Genomic DNA, 17379 nt, shown 5'->3' with positions numbered 1-17379 from the left:
TATTAAAGTAATTGTACAGAACAAATGGTTGTAATGGACGGTAATTTGTTTTCTCTTGTCTCGAAATATGAACAGACCGGAAAAGATAATTTACAACATAGATCTTCACAACCACACCTGGTGACTCCAGCTTTATCATGGAATAATGTGTTATTAGGTAGTCACAGGCCTTCTTTAAGCTCTTTCCTGGTCAGGTGTGCTGTCAATTAAATGCTTAAGCAGTGGCCATCCACGGTTCACTATGGCCACGCCATGAATGACCATGGTTTCTACATGAGCATGTAGTCTTCCTCAAAGATTGTTCTCCTATACCAACAATCAACGCACCCAACCTTACTTACGGGAAACTAACTGGTAACCTACATCCCCTAAGATGAGACGATAATGGTACAAGAGTCGAGAATGGAGATTGCTGATTAGTAATCAGTACCAGTCAATACATCTAGAGTACGTACCCAGGACCTAAACAGACGGAAGAATTCCACCACCTGGAGACAGGACCTGGGATGCCAAAAATCTTCTGCTAATGCTGGGTGGGATGTCACTGGAGGCTTGGTGGTCAGGGTAAGCCGCAGAAACATTATAGAGAACTCCCAATATTAGTTCCACAGCACTGTCAGACCCTCAGTGAGAGATGAACACGTTTAGACCGAAGATAAGCTAAAGGCACAAGTCGCTACACGATGCATCTTTTTCTAAAGTTGCAATGTGTCAAATAATGTTCCACTAAGGTCCTAAAAGAAAAAAACAGAAAAGGCTTCTTGGAGTCTTTTCTGTAGATTATCTGATGTCAAAATGATTTTAAAAATGTGTAAAACGACAAACAAGTGGTGGGAAAAGTAACTGGAATGTTGGGAATTAGGAGGAGCTGCTGCCTTTTGAGTCCCACCAGATCTGTATCTATGTACAGTGAATCCAACACCTCTGCCTTCTGAACATTAACTCTGTCTTGGATCAGGAAAGATAGAAATTATCCTCCTCTACTATGCGTGGCCCACTTTTGAGGAAAACTTCTCGGGTCTGTAGGCAGTTGCCTTTGTTCAACAAATGCTCCAGATTTTAATCGCACAGTTTACAAACTGCTAGAGACTTTCCTTTTGCAATCGTGCTCTAGATCTCTCAGAGGTTACATGTCTTCTACATCCCAAGAATAACATTAGGAACAACCATACCAAAGGCAAGGTGGGATGAAAACACCAGGTTTTAATGGTAGTGCACCCCAAGAGGATCTAGGAGTGGTTACCAGGGTTCTTTAAATCCTGCAAAAGCAACAACTGTTTCTATTTTGCAGTGCCTATTTGTTTCTTGCACTAAATCCACCTCATCATGTCCTTGCATATAATGATGGATACCTGTAGATGTCTGTTAGACCTGTCAGCCTTAGGGTGGTCTTCCCCCAAACTTTTTGCCTGCTGCCTTCATCTTGTTTTGATTTTTGCTCTGTTCGCCTTAGGACTCTGTGAACTTTACCACTGCTAACCAGTGCTAAAGTGTATACGCTCACTCCCCTAAACATGGTTTGATTGGCATATTTAATTACATGCAAGTCCATTGTAGAGTGGTTTACCATATACCCTGGGCCTGTAAATTAAATGCTACCAGTGGGCCTGCAGCACTTATTGTGACATCCACTTAAGTAGCACCTTAAAACTTGTCCCAAGCTTGCCAATGTAACCTGAAGGCAGTGTCCCACTGCCATGTTGACTTGCCATTTAAAACCACTTGCAAAGGCTTACACTTCCCTTTTATTACATATAAGTGACCCCTAATGTAGGCCCTAGGAATCCCACAGGGCAGGGTGAGGGGTAATTAAAAGGTAGGATACATACTTTTTAGTTTTACATGTCCTAGCAGTGAAAAACTCCTAAATTTGTTTTCTCACTGCTGGGAGGCCTACCCCTCCCAAAGTGTAACATTGGCGATTCCTTAGTAAAATTAATAAGTTGTAATTTCTAAAGCAGAGGTGATAGATATATCATGTTTGGTATCTATGAACTTTTGATAATAAGTCCTCTTTAATGGTAAATTCAGATTTATTATTACAAGTTTGAAAATGCAAATTTTAAAAGGTTAGTATTTTCCTGCCCTTAGCCCTCTGTGCCTGTAACCTGCCTTAGGTCACATGAATGGGCACCTAGGAATAGAAAAATGTCAGAAAAAGACAACATTTGCAGCAAAAGTGTTTCTTTCTTTTCTGGATCCATTTCACAGGGAAACAAATAAAGGAAAGGAGAGGAAAGAGAGGGTAACAGCCGTTTGTTGAAGTCACGGTTTTCAGCAAGTGATGCGTTAATGCGATGGACTAAAACTCTTTGGCAAAAGAGCTGAATGTGAAGGTGGCAGCGCAAGCCGCAGGCAAGACGAGGATTAAGACTTTCTGTGGATCGAGGCTACACAAGAGGCACAGGTAAATGACCTGTTTATTAATTCCCTTTGTCCGAGAACGACAGAAAAGGAAATACGATCCCCCGTTGGTAGTGCAAAGAAACTCCCTTTCAAAACAAGCTGCAGCACAGGAAGGACGTCAGCAATGACGGAGGGAGGGAGTGCGATCGAGGAGACAACAGATGGCCAGAGATGGCCAACAAAAAGGATCAATGAGTGAAGTCCGCTGCGAGGGAACAAAGCACCCAAAGGTGGGACAGATGTACAATATTCACCAATCAGAGCAAAGGAATTTCGAAAGGCAGGCCAAACAACCAACCAAAAGCACTGGCATTTTGAAATCCCATAGACTGAATACAACATGTCTCAAAGAGAGAGCGCTGCCTAGGCTAGACCTTAAAAATAGGGCTCTCAGATCTGCACCTCAATTCACTACTGCACCTGCTGAAGGGCTCAGAGGACTGTCAGCTGCTGTGACCGCTGTGCACTCTGCTGCCTGCTTGGAGCTTTCAGAGGCCAGCCCTGCATTACCACCTGTACCCAGAACTCCAGAAGTGACTCTAAGGGCTAGTTTAGAAGGTTTCCTGTTCTGAGCCACAGGGACATAACAGGCTCCCGCCATCTTAAATCTGCATCTGGACCCAGCCTGAGTGGGTCTTGAACCCCCAAGAGGTCTCCATTCATCGCTGTACCTTGGTTGTGGTGCTAAAGGTGCCCAGGTGGCCAATTTCCAAAACTGCTATTTTGAACCTTAAACTTTAGAAATCCAGAACTCTAGTGAAATTCATTGGATTTTGATGGTGTTGGTGTCAAATAATTTATTAAAATGTTCTCTATTTTTCTAAATTGGTTTGGGTTTTTATTTGGTTGAGTTTTCACTGTGTTGCTGTTTGTGTATTGCATAAATACTTAACACATTGACTCGAAGTTTAGCCTGACCGCTTTTTGTATCAAGCTATCCAGGGTTAAGCACAGGGTAAATTATTGGCTTTTTGTGGTTCACCCTGCAAGGGACTGTGGCTTTTGCTTGACCAGGGTTCACACCTCAGCCAACCAACAACCCAATTTCTCACAATGACACTGTCAATTTGATTACCTATTTGTTTATTTAGCATTTTGGGTGCGCCATTCCAAGTCATCTCTAGGCTGTAGGTCAATATTTTCTGAGGGGTACTGAGGATACTTGCTCACCGGAGAGTCATAAATTGAATTCCATGGCTTGGTGGCCACTAACATTGCATGAAGGGACCAGTATTCCCCTAGTTCATTACTGTACTCCAAATATCACCAACAATAGAGGAAGCACATTGTCACCCTTCATGTGGCAAGAAAGACAAGTCCCACAACACTTTATGTATCCTATTACTAGAAGCAAGATAAACCACAGAGAGGGTCCTGCATTGTCATTTTCGTGAACAAATCTTGAGAGCATTACATGTTTTTGTAGAGCACAACTTTACCAATTACATGACATATTGGTGCCGTTGTGGCATCTGCTGAAGTTGGTGACAGCAGCTTAGAGCCAAGCTCATGATGTGTTATTATTAATGAAGCAGCAAGCAGGTGTGTCAGTCTGCATGTCTGTTGCATGTAGTCAAAATAAGGGACGTTCCAGAGGGGTTGGGCGAAGAATATGTTTTGCACCTTAAAGCAAACCACCTTTCATGCAAGGTTGACAAACTTTGTCAATAGCATGTGGTTAGTATCCTGTATATGTCCATTCCCCATATGCCTGAGCTTCTGTCTGACATGCTGAGAGTAATTCGAGCATCTGGTCTACGGTGGAAGCCATGAGAGAGGGTCGGTTGGAAGGAGAATGGAGTCCTGAGAGGGCCAACATGCTGTTTAAGTAGCCTAGGAACCTAAGATGTAATAAAGGACTTACCTTCTACTTGAATGAAGGGGGATGGTGCAATATGTTATGGTAACTACGGTATCTATGTTAACAGATGTGTGGCTTCGTGCCTTGGATATGTTTGCGGTGTTCAGCAGTGAAGTGTGGTATGATATGGTGAGACAGGTGCTTTGTTGCCATGAGAGACCAGCAAGAAGAGAGTAGAGAAAAACAAATGGGGAGAAGCAAAGACAGGAGAGAAGGTGGTAAGTGACAAAATGAGAAGTGAAAAAGATAAATGAAAGGGTAAAGAATTAAGAGTTTACTAGTAACTGAAAATCCTCGAGTTCAGGAACCCGCTGGGTTAATTTCGTCTTTTATTCTATGAATATGATGGATTCTTCTTGTATCTACCATTTTTTGCAAAAAGTGCAGGATTTCCAGGTATTACTGTACAGTCAATCAGGCCGTGACTTCTGATGCATCACTACGAGGTCACTTAAAAACAGTCTTCCTACTTCAAAATTAAAACGTGATGGTTTGTAACTGTACACAACAGTGTGGATGGGTTACACCTGCGATAGGTACAATGGATCAGAAGGAACCTCCCAATTCAGATAATTTCTAGTGATTTGTTAAGAGAAGCAAACTACCTGCAGGGGTCTCTTGGTACCAAGTAAAGACTGACCTAACTTAGAAGGAAGCCCGATCTATTGTCCTGTAAATGTCATCTATGTCGAGAGCACCTCAAGGATGGCTTTTTGTTTTGTCACCTTGGAGTTTCCAAAATGAAAACTACAATTTGCTTCTTATTTCCTGACAAACATCCAAAGCATTAAGCCAACCCGATTAAAACAGACTATTTAGTGAGCGATCCATCGCATTTGCTCGTAGACATTACCATCTAATATGCTTTAATTTACAGACAGTACCTTAATGATGCAGGGGTGAGAAATGAGTGTTTCCGGGTCTACTATTTCCACCAGGGGCTCCGGGGTGACGGATTTCTTCATGCAGGACATGTCAAATCCATACACATCTTCCCAGAAGGCGATTTTGTCTCCATGCTTTTTTGGGTTGCTCACAGCCACCAGACTAATGGTGCAAACGTCTGGGTAGACTAGAAAATAAATGTTATATTATTCACTCATTCTTCCATAAACACCATACGTGCACCCGTTAAAGGTTCTTGGTGCTTTCAGATTCGTAATGGAAACAGCTAAACAAGGTCAAAAATAAAAATCTAAACAACACCATACAGAATATAAGTGGAAAACTTGAATTTTAACAGAACTGATGTGCAATGTTCACACTGATTCTTAGAATGATCTGTACATTTACATAATTCAAATGTAATGAACAAGTGACTTACCTTTGGTAACGCTTTTTCGGGTGGATTAACCCCGGATACTTCACCTTTAGAATACCCCCTCCCCACCCCACCCCCCGTGCCAGACTGGATCTGGAAGTTTTCATGGCTTTGCTCCCTTGCATAACCAGGTGGCACCATGTAGCTCTGCGCGGACTATATTCCGCACTGAAAGTCAGAGAGCAGTGCTGTATGTAAGCATCACCCTTGCACAGCAACATCAGGTTTTTTTTATGTGCCTTCAAATGCGGATCCACAGTTCGGCTCCCCTTTTCTGGCACTGAACACGTTTATTGCCAAACTGAATTCCAGTGCGCAAGGGAACAATGTCCCCACCTAAAACTACAAAGTTCAATCCATGCAGTGAGGCAAAGGGAAGAAGAAGGGAGAAAGAGGTCAGTGACGGACCCGCACAAGGCGTACTTCTGGTTTTAGGACTCAAAGTTGTGTGAGATCTGTGCCCGCACGCAGCCTGAGGCAATTCAAGACCATGAAGCAAAGCTGTACGTAACTGAACATCGAAAGAAACCACGCAGAGCGCGCTGGGTCGAGGACGTGGACCCGTTTCCATTCTCGAGGCGCATTCCATGACATGTCTTCTCTGCGGTCAAACTCGCCCAGTAAGTCAAAGTCTAAGTTGAAGGGGAAATTCAAGAAAGTAAAGCGGGACTTGACTTCATCCTGCTACTCACTATCCTAAGAGAAGTCGCAAGGCCATCAAGCTCACTCTCCATCTTGCTCCCGATCCCTGATCGAAGAGCTGATTCCACAATTAAACCTGATGTGCCCGAGTTTCCCAGGCTACAAGTGACGCTGGAGCAGGCCACACCTTTAAGAAGGTCATGCTGCTTATTTTAAGACTCTTCTGGCTCCCTCTGGTGAGCCTTCAGGCTCCAAGGATCAGCAGGAAATTCCAGTTGGGCCTGCCCTCAGTGCCATCTAAGTCCCAGAAACTCACCTCAGGTGTGGCACTGATTGTGGTGCTGACTTACATTACAAGACAAATGACTGTACTCCCTTCCATGCTAGCCTCCTGCAACTGATGTTTCGTCTTTTGCACCAAGAGACCCCCTCCAGGGTGTATGCTGCACTTACCAAATAACTACAGAGTAACTAAATCTATTCCAAAGATTTGTAACTAGTGCAATCACTCATTTCCCAGTTTTTCCTTCTAATTCGTTGTGCCTATTACTGGTGTAACAAATGTGTGGTGCACTATGCTATGAAAACTTCCAGATCCAGTCTAGCACCTGGGGATATTCTAAAGGAGATGAACCTACGGTCAGAGGTATCTGTCAGAATATTTATGCAGCACTATTACTGAATCAATTCAAAGAGGACAAGTACAAAAGTAAAACCTTAGTAAGATGAAATCATCAGTATTGATCGCTAAAAGGGTGTCAGAAATTCATTTTATGGAAAAGTTGAGGACAACTAGATATGAAAGATGATTCTATAACTTAATGCCATTTAATTAAGGAGATCTAAAGAAAGAAGGAGGGCTCAGCTGTGAAGGACATACCAAATCTATCTGAGAGCAGGAACAGAAAGATAAACTATGAACAACCTTATTCACCCCATCAGAATCTATTACCACATTTAGCAATGAGACCTAAATCTTCTCCTATCCCTCCCTCTTCCATCAAATTAATCTCAGCATCACTGCAATCTCATGTAGGATGGCCCTTATGTCTCTTTTGTAGAAATCCTTTAAAACTGAGGTCCTTTACTTTCCCTTTTTCTCTGTGCATGCCAGTCTCCTACTCCATACACTTTCTACCAGGCATCTTGACTTTCTCCGTAGCGAGAAATGTTGGGGTTCTCGTCAACCCATCAAACGAATTTGGAATTCCTTATCACAGCCACTGTCACAAGTACAGAGAATAATGCATTAATTATAAGTAATAAATGACCATGACTCCTATTTTACACAGCCAAGCACTAATTATTTCACTAATTAGATTAATGCAACAGCCTGCTCATGGACCTTCTTTAATATTTCATATCCTCATTAGACACTGTTGTCAAGTCTGCTTCCAGAATCTTATTCAACAGGGACACAACTATCAGGTGAGTGGCTCTCAGCAAAGCCACAGGGTAGGGTCTTCTACAAATTGGTGACAATCATATAAAAACACAGGAGTCCATGGCACCTCTCCTAATAACCTTATCTTGACAACACACTGATATAGTATACACAAGCTTTAGGAATCTACAACCCACTACTAAGACCTTGCTGGTCACACCACAACGCTTGTGCAGCATCCAGATTCCAGCTTCACTACTCCCACCTTGGTTTTTGTGATCCAGTTTATCTACTTAGCTATGCACCAACATCGACCCAATGGCAGACCTCTCTGGTAGAATGTCAAGTGGCCCTTTGTAAATAAATAAATGATCTAAGTAAACTTAGTTTATAATAGTCCAAGGTGTCCAATCGTTCAGGAAACACTCTGAAGGCACTGATCTGAGGATTCAAAATGTAGGAAATTCAGCTAAAGTTCACAGTAAAATGTTTGTCCAAATGGTCTTTTTCACAGCCCTGCTGTAGGAGAGAAGTTTCAGAACAGTAGGTGGTATTAATGTCCGATTGCATCTATCCCACAAGGTTTCCTCTATTCAATCCCCTGTCTCCAGGACATCCTGCACTGTGTAGGGACAGAAGAGGAGATTCAAAGGCATATTCCAATGGCAGGGCCCGGACTCTAATAAACCCCACGGACACACAAGAGACTAGCTACCCTCGTAATTCGAGCAGTCTTTCAGATTCAAAGTTCATAACAGGATTGCAGACACAATTTTTCCCACAAGTCTATGTAAGGCAGATAGCGACTTTCAGCAAAGTGCCAGACTACTGCTCTAGGGAAATGCGTTCTAGCAAAAACTATCCCAGATGTCTCTCCCTCAGTCACTTCTGAGGCCAGTCCAGTTAAGCCTACCAATGGCCAAAGGGTATTTATACCTCCCAGAACAAATGTTGTTCTTCCCATTCCATGTGTACCTCTAATGCTCTTGTTTGGTGACTCCACTTTCAAAAGAATGTGGTGTTATGGATTCTATTCACAGGGCCGGTGACCTGGCACTGCTGGTGCATGTTTTTATTCATTTCTCATTCTGTAGTGTGGGCTTGCCTTTGAAGCCAACAGCTGGCCTCCTCGTCCACAGGGGAGACAGGGCATGAAATGCAATGATCTGTCACAGGCTGCCAGCCAAGAATGTGAAAGGCTTTTTTGTTCAGCACTGCAGCAAGTTTTATTCAGGATGCATTGCACATTTTAAAACATGGCTGTGGTGCACAGTAAAAACCTGAAAAATCTTCATAGTGAGTTTCTTATGTGGCACCAATTTGGAATTTGTAGCTTTTTGTAAGCAGAACTTAGAGAATAAGAGAGTCATACTTTTGAAATTAAGTATTTGCAGCTTTGAGTAGAAAACCTAGACTTCCCATGTTATATTTTCAGGGGGAAAAAAGAGAAAAGTATTGTATTGCAGTGTAGTATTTATATAGCACTTACCCCTATGTGGGCAGCTGAAGCGCTTGCTTACATGAGTAACATGGTACACTGAGTAGGGTGTTTGGTTGGAAGAACGAAATATTTGTTTAGAATCTATGTGGTAAGTGTTCCATATTGTGTGTGATGATCATCGAGGTGTGGTTGTCATGCTGCAGAGCATAAAAGTGAGTTAAATGATGAAGTGTGAGGTACAGGAGCAGCAGTTTTACGGTTTTCGGCATGCTGGTAGCTTTGAACGGCTCTGCAGGTCCCTTTACGGTATTTCATATGATATAGTCTGCTTAGCTGGTTATTGCACTGGGTATAGTGTGGTCCTGAGCTGGCATGGTTAGAGGAAGAGAGAAGTGGAGAGATTTGATGGGCATTTTTATCATCAATCTATATCTGAGTGTCTTTGTGAGATGTAAAAAAGCGGTTTGATTAGATAGTCTGCAGTGATGGACTATATTACAATCCTATGCATTGTCCAGCAATGTGTGACAGATCCCGTTAGTTATTCAATGCCTGTTCATTTTGGTAATGGCTATTTTTTTGGCAGTACCGTGCTGGTGATTGACAACCCTCATAGCAGATATGTCTTATATGAATTTATGAGATAAAAGTTACAATTTGTTGCTGATTGCTGCATGTTATGGTTTTAGTACTCTCAGGGGTTGTAACTGTTACATATGCAGGTACATAACTATGCAAAGCCGTAGCAAACCATATGTTGGCCTTTCTTAGCTTACCTGCATATCGAAAGCAGCTTGCTGATTCAGGTGTTTGCAACTTGTGGTTTGCAAGCTGAGGATTGCACTTGAGAGAGCAGTGCCTCGTATGGCTTTCTGATGGTAAGGTGGTTTGGTGACAAGTGGTGCAAGCCTGGCGCGCAGTGTTCTGTTTGGTTTGTATTGCTTTAATTTAACTTGTTGGCATAGCGGTCCTTTTCCTTGGGAGGCTCTGTGGACAATGCAGAGTGCCAATCACTCTTGCACACCATTATTGCACTTTATGCAATTGTTCAAAATGCTTAAGTGCAGTTACCATTACCTTATGGAAGGTTTAATTATGGTAACTGCAAAGCAAATACCTGTTCCTTTTCCAGGCTCACGCGCAGTCCATAAATCTGGACCAGAGGTCAGATACCAGATGTATGAAGCAAGGAAATAGGCATTGTAGAATTCAGTGCTGCCTCAATAGGGGAAGGGAGCAGAGAAAAGTATGAGTGTAAGGGTAAACAGAATGCTGAGGAAGAATAGGGCACCCCAACCTTTTGGAAACACCAGAAAGCAGAGAAATAGCACAACATGTACTGTTGTTGAACTGAGACAGAAAGGGTGGTGAACGTGAAGGCTCCAAGTTCGAGACCTGCATGGACTCCACACTTATTTTCATAGCACAACTGAGGGGGTGAACGCTTGTAGTAAACACCCTCTTCTTCTTGGCCATTCATATTATTTGCTTACTAATCTGCAATCTATCACGTGTGGCTGTTTTATTAAATTGTATATAACAGGTACTTGTATTCACACTGCTACGCCCAGTAATGTATTTTTTATTAAGTGGGTAGCAACACCTGCCTCAGAAGTGGTCCTAAATGTTTGGAGGCTGCTCATGGATACCGAATGCAGCCCCCCTCTATTTCCAATTCACTGCACTCCACTACAACCCCCCTCTGCAAAGTCACTGCCCCCTTCGGTGATGCATCACAAGGCCCGACTGAAACCAGTGCCATGGTCTCCCCTTTTGGCTGCAATGTGTACTGGCCACTGAAGAGCTTTGCAAAGTGTGGCATATGGATGGCTTTGAAGTGAATGAGCCTAACCACTGGCGTTCACCATAAGCATACTTAGGCGGGGTGATGTGACCTCAGTGTGAATATAAGAGTAGAGTAGAGTCCGATTTCTATTGGTATATATGAATTTTTAGTGATGTGCAAGATACACGTAGAGTGAGAAGCTGAAACATACACATGATATCAAGACAAGTACATTGTGGCTTTGGGTGAAAGGTTCCATCAATCCCTAGTTCTTCTTTATGCTTGCAACGCTATTTGAGTATGTTGGCAAATCTCCATGGGTTTTAGCAGAAATTGTATAATATACACACCATTGTTCTTAATCGATCCTAATGACAGATTGGCTCTGACTTAATAAAACGTGAGTGGATTTTTGATTTCTGTAATCGAGATGTACTCTAACCTAAATCAATTTTACTCAGCCCACTTTCAAGAGTTCTATATTTTAGATTACATCAACACAGGTTCTGTTTCTATGATTTTAGGCTACGGCATTGCGGGACCCCTGAACCAGGAACTATTAAACTAGAATAACTGGAGTGATACCATTCGTGGTACCTAATGTTGTAATCGAAGTATTTTCCCATTCAAAGGTCTTTTCAATCCCATAGAATACCAGCCTCTCCTATGGGTAGCTCCCTGTCCTGTACTCTGTTTCAATAAGTGGGCTACATCTCCTTTGAGAAGGTGGTCATCACCTTTCAAGTGATTATTGGGTAACTCCACGCACTCTGAAAAACCTTCATGTATTTGCTGACCTCTTCCAGTACACTGCACAGCTACCTCGGTGGTGATGAGACACGCATGGATGATGTGCATCAGTTTCTGTATTGTATCTTCCTATCATGGAGTTGTTCCAACAAATCTGAGACTTCCTTGGAATCATACCATGGGAAAATTCTTTGCCTGTGACATTTTGCCTGTGTTTCTTTGAGGACGCCCTGTGCAACACTGTCAATGAAAGACACATGCAAACAGTTGATATTCCAAGTTGATCATAGAGGAACACCCTAACAATGAGCAAACGCTGCATCTCTTGCGAAGAGCCAACTACCAATGATGATTATGTGTCACTTACCCTCAGGTGGGCCACTGTTATATCCAAGTTTCCTCAGTTGAGAAGGTCCCCAGTCTACAAGATGAAGGATAATGCCACTCACCACAATGGAGATTGAGTACCATATTATTATCAGCTTTAAAAAGGCAATAACCAAACATGCCGTACAGCAACATGAAGAAATGTATTCCAGAACCTTGATTTCTTGCCGCAGACTTCCTTCCACCGATGCCCTGCTCTCAGCTCCTGCTTTGTTTGGGACAAAGAGGGGGCATCAAGGTAGCATGAGGAGATGGAATGGAAGGTCTGTCGTTTTGTATCTCCTGTGGGCCACTGGACTGTTTAAGATAGCCCTTCTCCAGTAAGTCTCAGACAGATATGCAGACTTGGAATCTAGGGTATTGGTTTCTGCTCTATGCACTTTTTCCTGAAAGTTCTGCTCCTGTCAAGTGGTATTTGATTCCAGTGGTTCCTCGCTTGCAGATATGCAGAAAATAGTGCTAGTGTCCAGTACAGGAGTCTGGAAAGATCTACTCTCATTTGCATTTTACACTGATTTCAGGTTCAATCTCAGCTGTATCCAAGGCAACGCAACGAAGGGGTGGACACCCAACTTTGTGTTTCACTTTTCCTGCCACTTTTAACTTTTGCCATCACAAGTGGACACACGCTTCCCACAACCTCTATCCTTACCTCTCTGTCACTTCTAACACATATGCTTCCCTTCAGAGGCTGCACTTGAGTTTCGTGTCAGCTTTCATGTTTGTCCCGCTTTGAGCTTTTAACTCACAACTACACTGTGATTTTCTCCTGCTCCCAGCCTGCGTGCTAGATACTCAACTTCTCGGTTATTCACACCCACTAATACCCATTCAAACACATGCCACTTTTGGAACTGTGGGTACGTTTCCTGGTTTGTAGGATGAATTCTCCTAAGAAGTGATTGCTGCAGTGAATTCGAGTTACCTTCTCCTCATACTTGGTTGTTACTTGTCCTTCAGCTCCTAAGAAATTAGGAATCCCTCTCCCCCGCCTTAAAATGATGTATGGCGAGGGGACTTACACATTTGCCACGTCCTTCTGCCCGGATAATACGGCGTTACTGTGATTAAATTCCTCCAGAAAACCATCCTGTCATTTCACAGGTTTGAAGGCCTAAGTTGTGTGTCTTCCAGAACCATGGAAATGCCCTAAAGAAGTCACGCACAAATGAGGGTCATAATGTGTTTTCCATCCATTTCCAAGCGGTAGTTCAAAGGCTGCGGTCACACTGTGCGTTACATTCCCATGCAATGTAAAGGAATGGCTGCGATTGTCTCGGGGGGGCAATCACATCGGGGTGCAGAGGAGCGACCCCAATCCAAGCGGACGAGACGGCGCTTTCAGCCGAGTGCACATGACTGCACCCGCGCTCCTGTTTTACACTCACTGCTGAGCTATAAAATTGCTTTTTTTAATCTCTAATTCGACGTGGAAGGTTGTAGACATGAAGGAAACACTGAGATGGAATCTGAGGGATATTATGTAAGCCAACAAAGTGTGAAAGATGAAAGGGCAAATGTGAACGTAGCTTGGGGGTGAAAATCACCTTTTCCAGCAAAAAAAAAAAAAAAAAAAAAAAAACCTAAGTGAAAACAAGCCCAGAGAAGACTAGGCATTCAGTTATAGGTTGGCGTGATAATCGCATGCATGATGCGAGAACTGAAAAATGACAACGCCGTGGCCTCATCTTCGTGACACGTGCCCTGTGGACTTTCTGGGTGACGTAAATCTGTGTAGTAGATGTACCACGCTTACAAAAGATCTTTGCGCTCGTTTCAGCACAAGCGCTTGAATGAAGACACACACAAAAACACAAATAACGTATTAACGTAGCACACAAACACTCTTTGTGCACATAATGCCCCACTATTTGTTCCACTCTTGAAACTGGACACAAAAGCAGCCAGCTGTGTTGCGTTTCTGCAGAATTTACCTACTGGGCCAAATGATCTTGTTTGGGGCTTGCATAAACTGCTTTTTGGGCACCTATTAAGGAATTTATTATCAAAATAATCCGTGATGCTGATCGCGGATACACTGCAGACATAGGCCTGATGCCCAAAAGCCTTTGAAGTTGAAATTACATTTATAATCTAAAAAACTGAGATTGACGTGCGAAATCCAAAATCTTTACTCATGTAAAGAGGAAGTGATACTGTGAACCTACATTTTTGTTAACACAACGGTACAGGGGAGGCAGTGGATTCATGGGTGTTCCCTGGGGAGCTGCGGAGGGCAACAACTAGAATATAGCAATCGCCCACAAAATCAGAAGTCTACGGGTGTTCACAACCATTTCCAATGGCTATTTAATCCAGTGTTCGCACCTACCCAATACTAGAGGAAGTTTGCAAACTGGATGACAGACTATGCTAAACAACACCACCCATAACAACAGGAAGTGCATGGGAGGGACTTAACATGGAAGAACACTTCCCATGTACGGAAAAAAAACCAAAACAAAAGAAGGTAAGCTGTCTTTTCACTTTAAAAGTAACTAAACATAAGCAGATTTTCTGCTGAGGGAAGGCCCACTGGCTTAAGGTTACACACACCCATCACATTTTAGCTCAAACCTTTTACCCAGAGAACCAACAGTCCCACTTCATCTTCAGAAAAAAAAAACACATCAGAAGGTGCTGAGAGACCAAGGCAGAATCATTATTTTCCCTCGTTGTCTCCTTCTTAATTTTGGTCAGTCATCAGGCCACAATATAAAAGACACCAGGACTTTTAACAAACTTTGATGGCGAAGAGATGGTGACCGATAACACACATTTCATGCTTATACTTTCAGCACATACGATGCGTTTTATTTACCACAGATAAATACGTATAACTGACAAAAATGAATATACAACTTGATAATATCATCCAAAGAAATAGAATAATTAGGGAATATGTGAAATCATTTCAGTGGCATGTCAGGACTCCGGTTTCTGTTTACCGACCTCAGAAGGATGAAAGGTCTGGGCAGGAATCGAAATCGTGACCTGCGGGTCACACCTGATGTAAGCAAGGAGAAATGTGAACTGTCAAGTACTCACATTCCCTACATTACTGAGGAGGGCGACATCGCTATGATATGGACACAGATCTGAAAATAAATACCATTAATTATAAGAAATGCAGTATGGCTCATGAAAAATAATGCTTTGACTATACATCCAAAATAAAGAACACAGCCCTCAGTCAATAGCATGCTCTATGCTGAAGGACCGGATAAAATGCCTCTCCTTACTCGACTCCAAAGCTGAATCAGTAAACATTGCTCTTGGTTGAAAGAAGCGTCCACCAAAATTGTCTGACTGGTGTAAGGCAGATTGTACTATCCCGAAGCCTCCTTCATACGAGCAACATCTCTGAAGCTTTTGCCGAACAAAGCAGAGACACGTACTATAAAAAACACTAGAACGGTACACAACCGTTCCATTATAGACAACGTCAGGCCAGCATTCTAGGCATGGATTACCTACTTCCTATTGTTGAAGACAAATGATGCAAGCAAAAAAACCTTAATAAGCATTTCAGAGCTCCCGCATCAAAACAGGGCAGTCACTGAAAAATGAATATTCCAACAATGAAGACCACAGGGTCAGAGGCACCGATGGACGGGCACTTTGGGCCAGAAAGCTTAATATGACGTAACCAAGGTTGCACAACCCTAATTCTTCTTCACCGACTGTACCGACAACAGACATACATAGTGAATTTCAGCTTACTATCTCCTTTCATTGACAGGCCGAAGTTGATCAAGGTTACCTACCATAAGGTCTATCAAAATCTCAGAATTATTTATGGAAGACAGAACCTAAGTGAGTGCTATCAGCACTTTTTGGAATCACCAAAGTACTATTCCAATTAGCAAATAATGTTTCTGAATGCCTGATATGTGGACAGTAAGTTAGCATGCAGTTCTAAATGCTGCACCACACGACGGACCACAAACTGTGGTAAGATATAGGCCCCTACGCCCTAAAACAGGCATGCATTGATAATCCTGCACAGCACTAAACATCTAGCACATACTGCAGAATAATCTGAGAGAAGCATTCCTCAAAGAAGCCATCCAATGAAAAAAGAGAAGGTAAGGTATCTAGAGTTTTATGATGTTTAGTTGGATGATGAGGTCTGCTTGGATCTGAGACTGTAGAACCTCTCTTTGTTTGATAATGTCAGATTGGATTTGAGACATACTGTGACATCTTTCTGAACAATTTGTTGTTTGAGATTTACTCCGAGCTATGTGCCTTGCCCTTTCCAGACTTTCCTGAGATATTCACGGGCAGGCAGAAGATGCTAAATAGTAAAAAAGTGATGGCGAATGACAGCTCCCAAGGATCCCTGTCCCCACCAGATGTACAACAGAGCCAGTGCATCCATCGCACCCGAACTCCGCAAGACGCTGAACTGCTCTATTGAAACAGCCTCCTTCCCTGAAGACTGCAAACACCCCCAAGTCCGCCCCCTTCAGAAGAAACCCACAGCCGACCATCAGAGCTGCTACCTTACCCGGCCAAAGTCCTGGAAAAAGTCATAAACACGCAGCTGCGACAATTCATCGACGACAACAACAACTCACTAGATACCTCTCAGTCTGGCTTCTGCAGCAACCACAGCACAGAGACAGCTCTTCTTGCAGTCAACGATGACAACCCCACACTCCTCGACCACCCCTCAGCACTCATACTCCTCAACCTCTCAGTAGCTTTCGACACGGTCTCCCACAGCACCCTATGTACCAGACTCCACGGTGCAGGAATCAGCAGAAAAGCCCTGAAATGGGTTTGCTCTATCCTCACTGAAAGAGCACAGAGTCAGGATCCCACCCTTCAGATCCAAACCAACAGAAGTCAGCTGTGGAGTTCCTCAGGGATCCTCTCTGAGCCCAACGCTCTTCAACATATACATGGCCGAGCTTGCAGCCATCGCCAGAGGCCACGGAATGAAGATCGTGTAATACGTAGATGACACACAACTCATCATATCTCTCACAGAAGACCCAAATAAAGCTAAGCGGAACTTGCAGACTGGAATGGAAGCTGTCGCTGCTTGGATGAGGGACACCTGCCTCAAGCTCAACTCAGACAAGACGAGGTCATCATCTGCGGAAACTCCACTTCAGCCTGGGATGACTCCTGGTGGCCCACATCGCTCAGCTCCTGCCTACTCCAATTGACCACACCCACAACCTACGAATCATCCTCGACTTCTCCCTCTCGATGACCCGACAGGCAAACCCAGTCACCTCTTCCTGCTGGCACATCCTCTGCCAACTCTGCAAAACCTTAAAATGGATACCTGACTGCCGCAAGATAGTCACCCACGCCTTAGTCATAAGCAAGCTTGACTACGGCAACGCACTCTACGCCGGCACCACAGCAAAAAACATTAAAAAAC

At 43.3% G+C, this 17379-nt stretch overlaps 1 protein-coding gene across 2 annotated transcripts in view; it reads right to left on the bottom strand.

Annotated features, from left to right (window-relative positions):
- Window positions 1-17379, bottom strand: part of PRMT3 (protein arginine methyltransferase 3) — a 739945-nt gene that overhangs the window by 260320 nt on the left and 462246 nt on the right. For both annotated transcript variants that reach the window (XM_069221933.1, XM_069221934.1), the window contains exon 12: window positions 5152-5339. In XM_069221933.1, the coding sequence (XP_069078034.1) occupies window positions 5152-5339 (188 nt within the window). The remainder of the gene's footprint in view (window positions 1-5151; window positions 5340-17379) is intronic.

Source organism: Pleurodeles waltl, chromosome 3_1 (assembly GCF_031143425.1).
Source record: "Pleurodeles waltl isolate 20211129_DDA chromosome 3_1, aPleWal1.hap1.20221129, whole genome shotgun sequence".
Classification (NCBI taxonomy): Eukaryota; Metazoa; Chordata; class Amphibia; order Caudata; family Salamandridae; genus Pleurodeles; species Pleurodeles waltl.
This window is presented reverse-complemented; position numbering and strand designations above follow the sequence as displayed.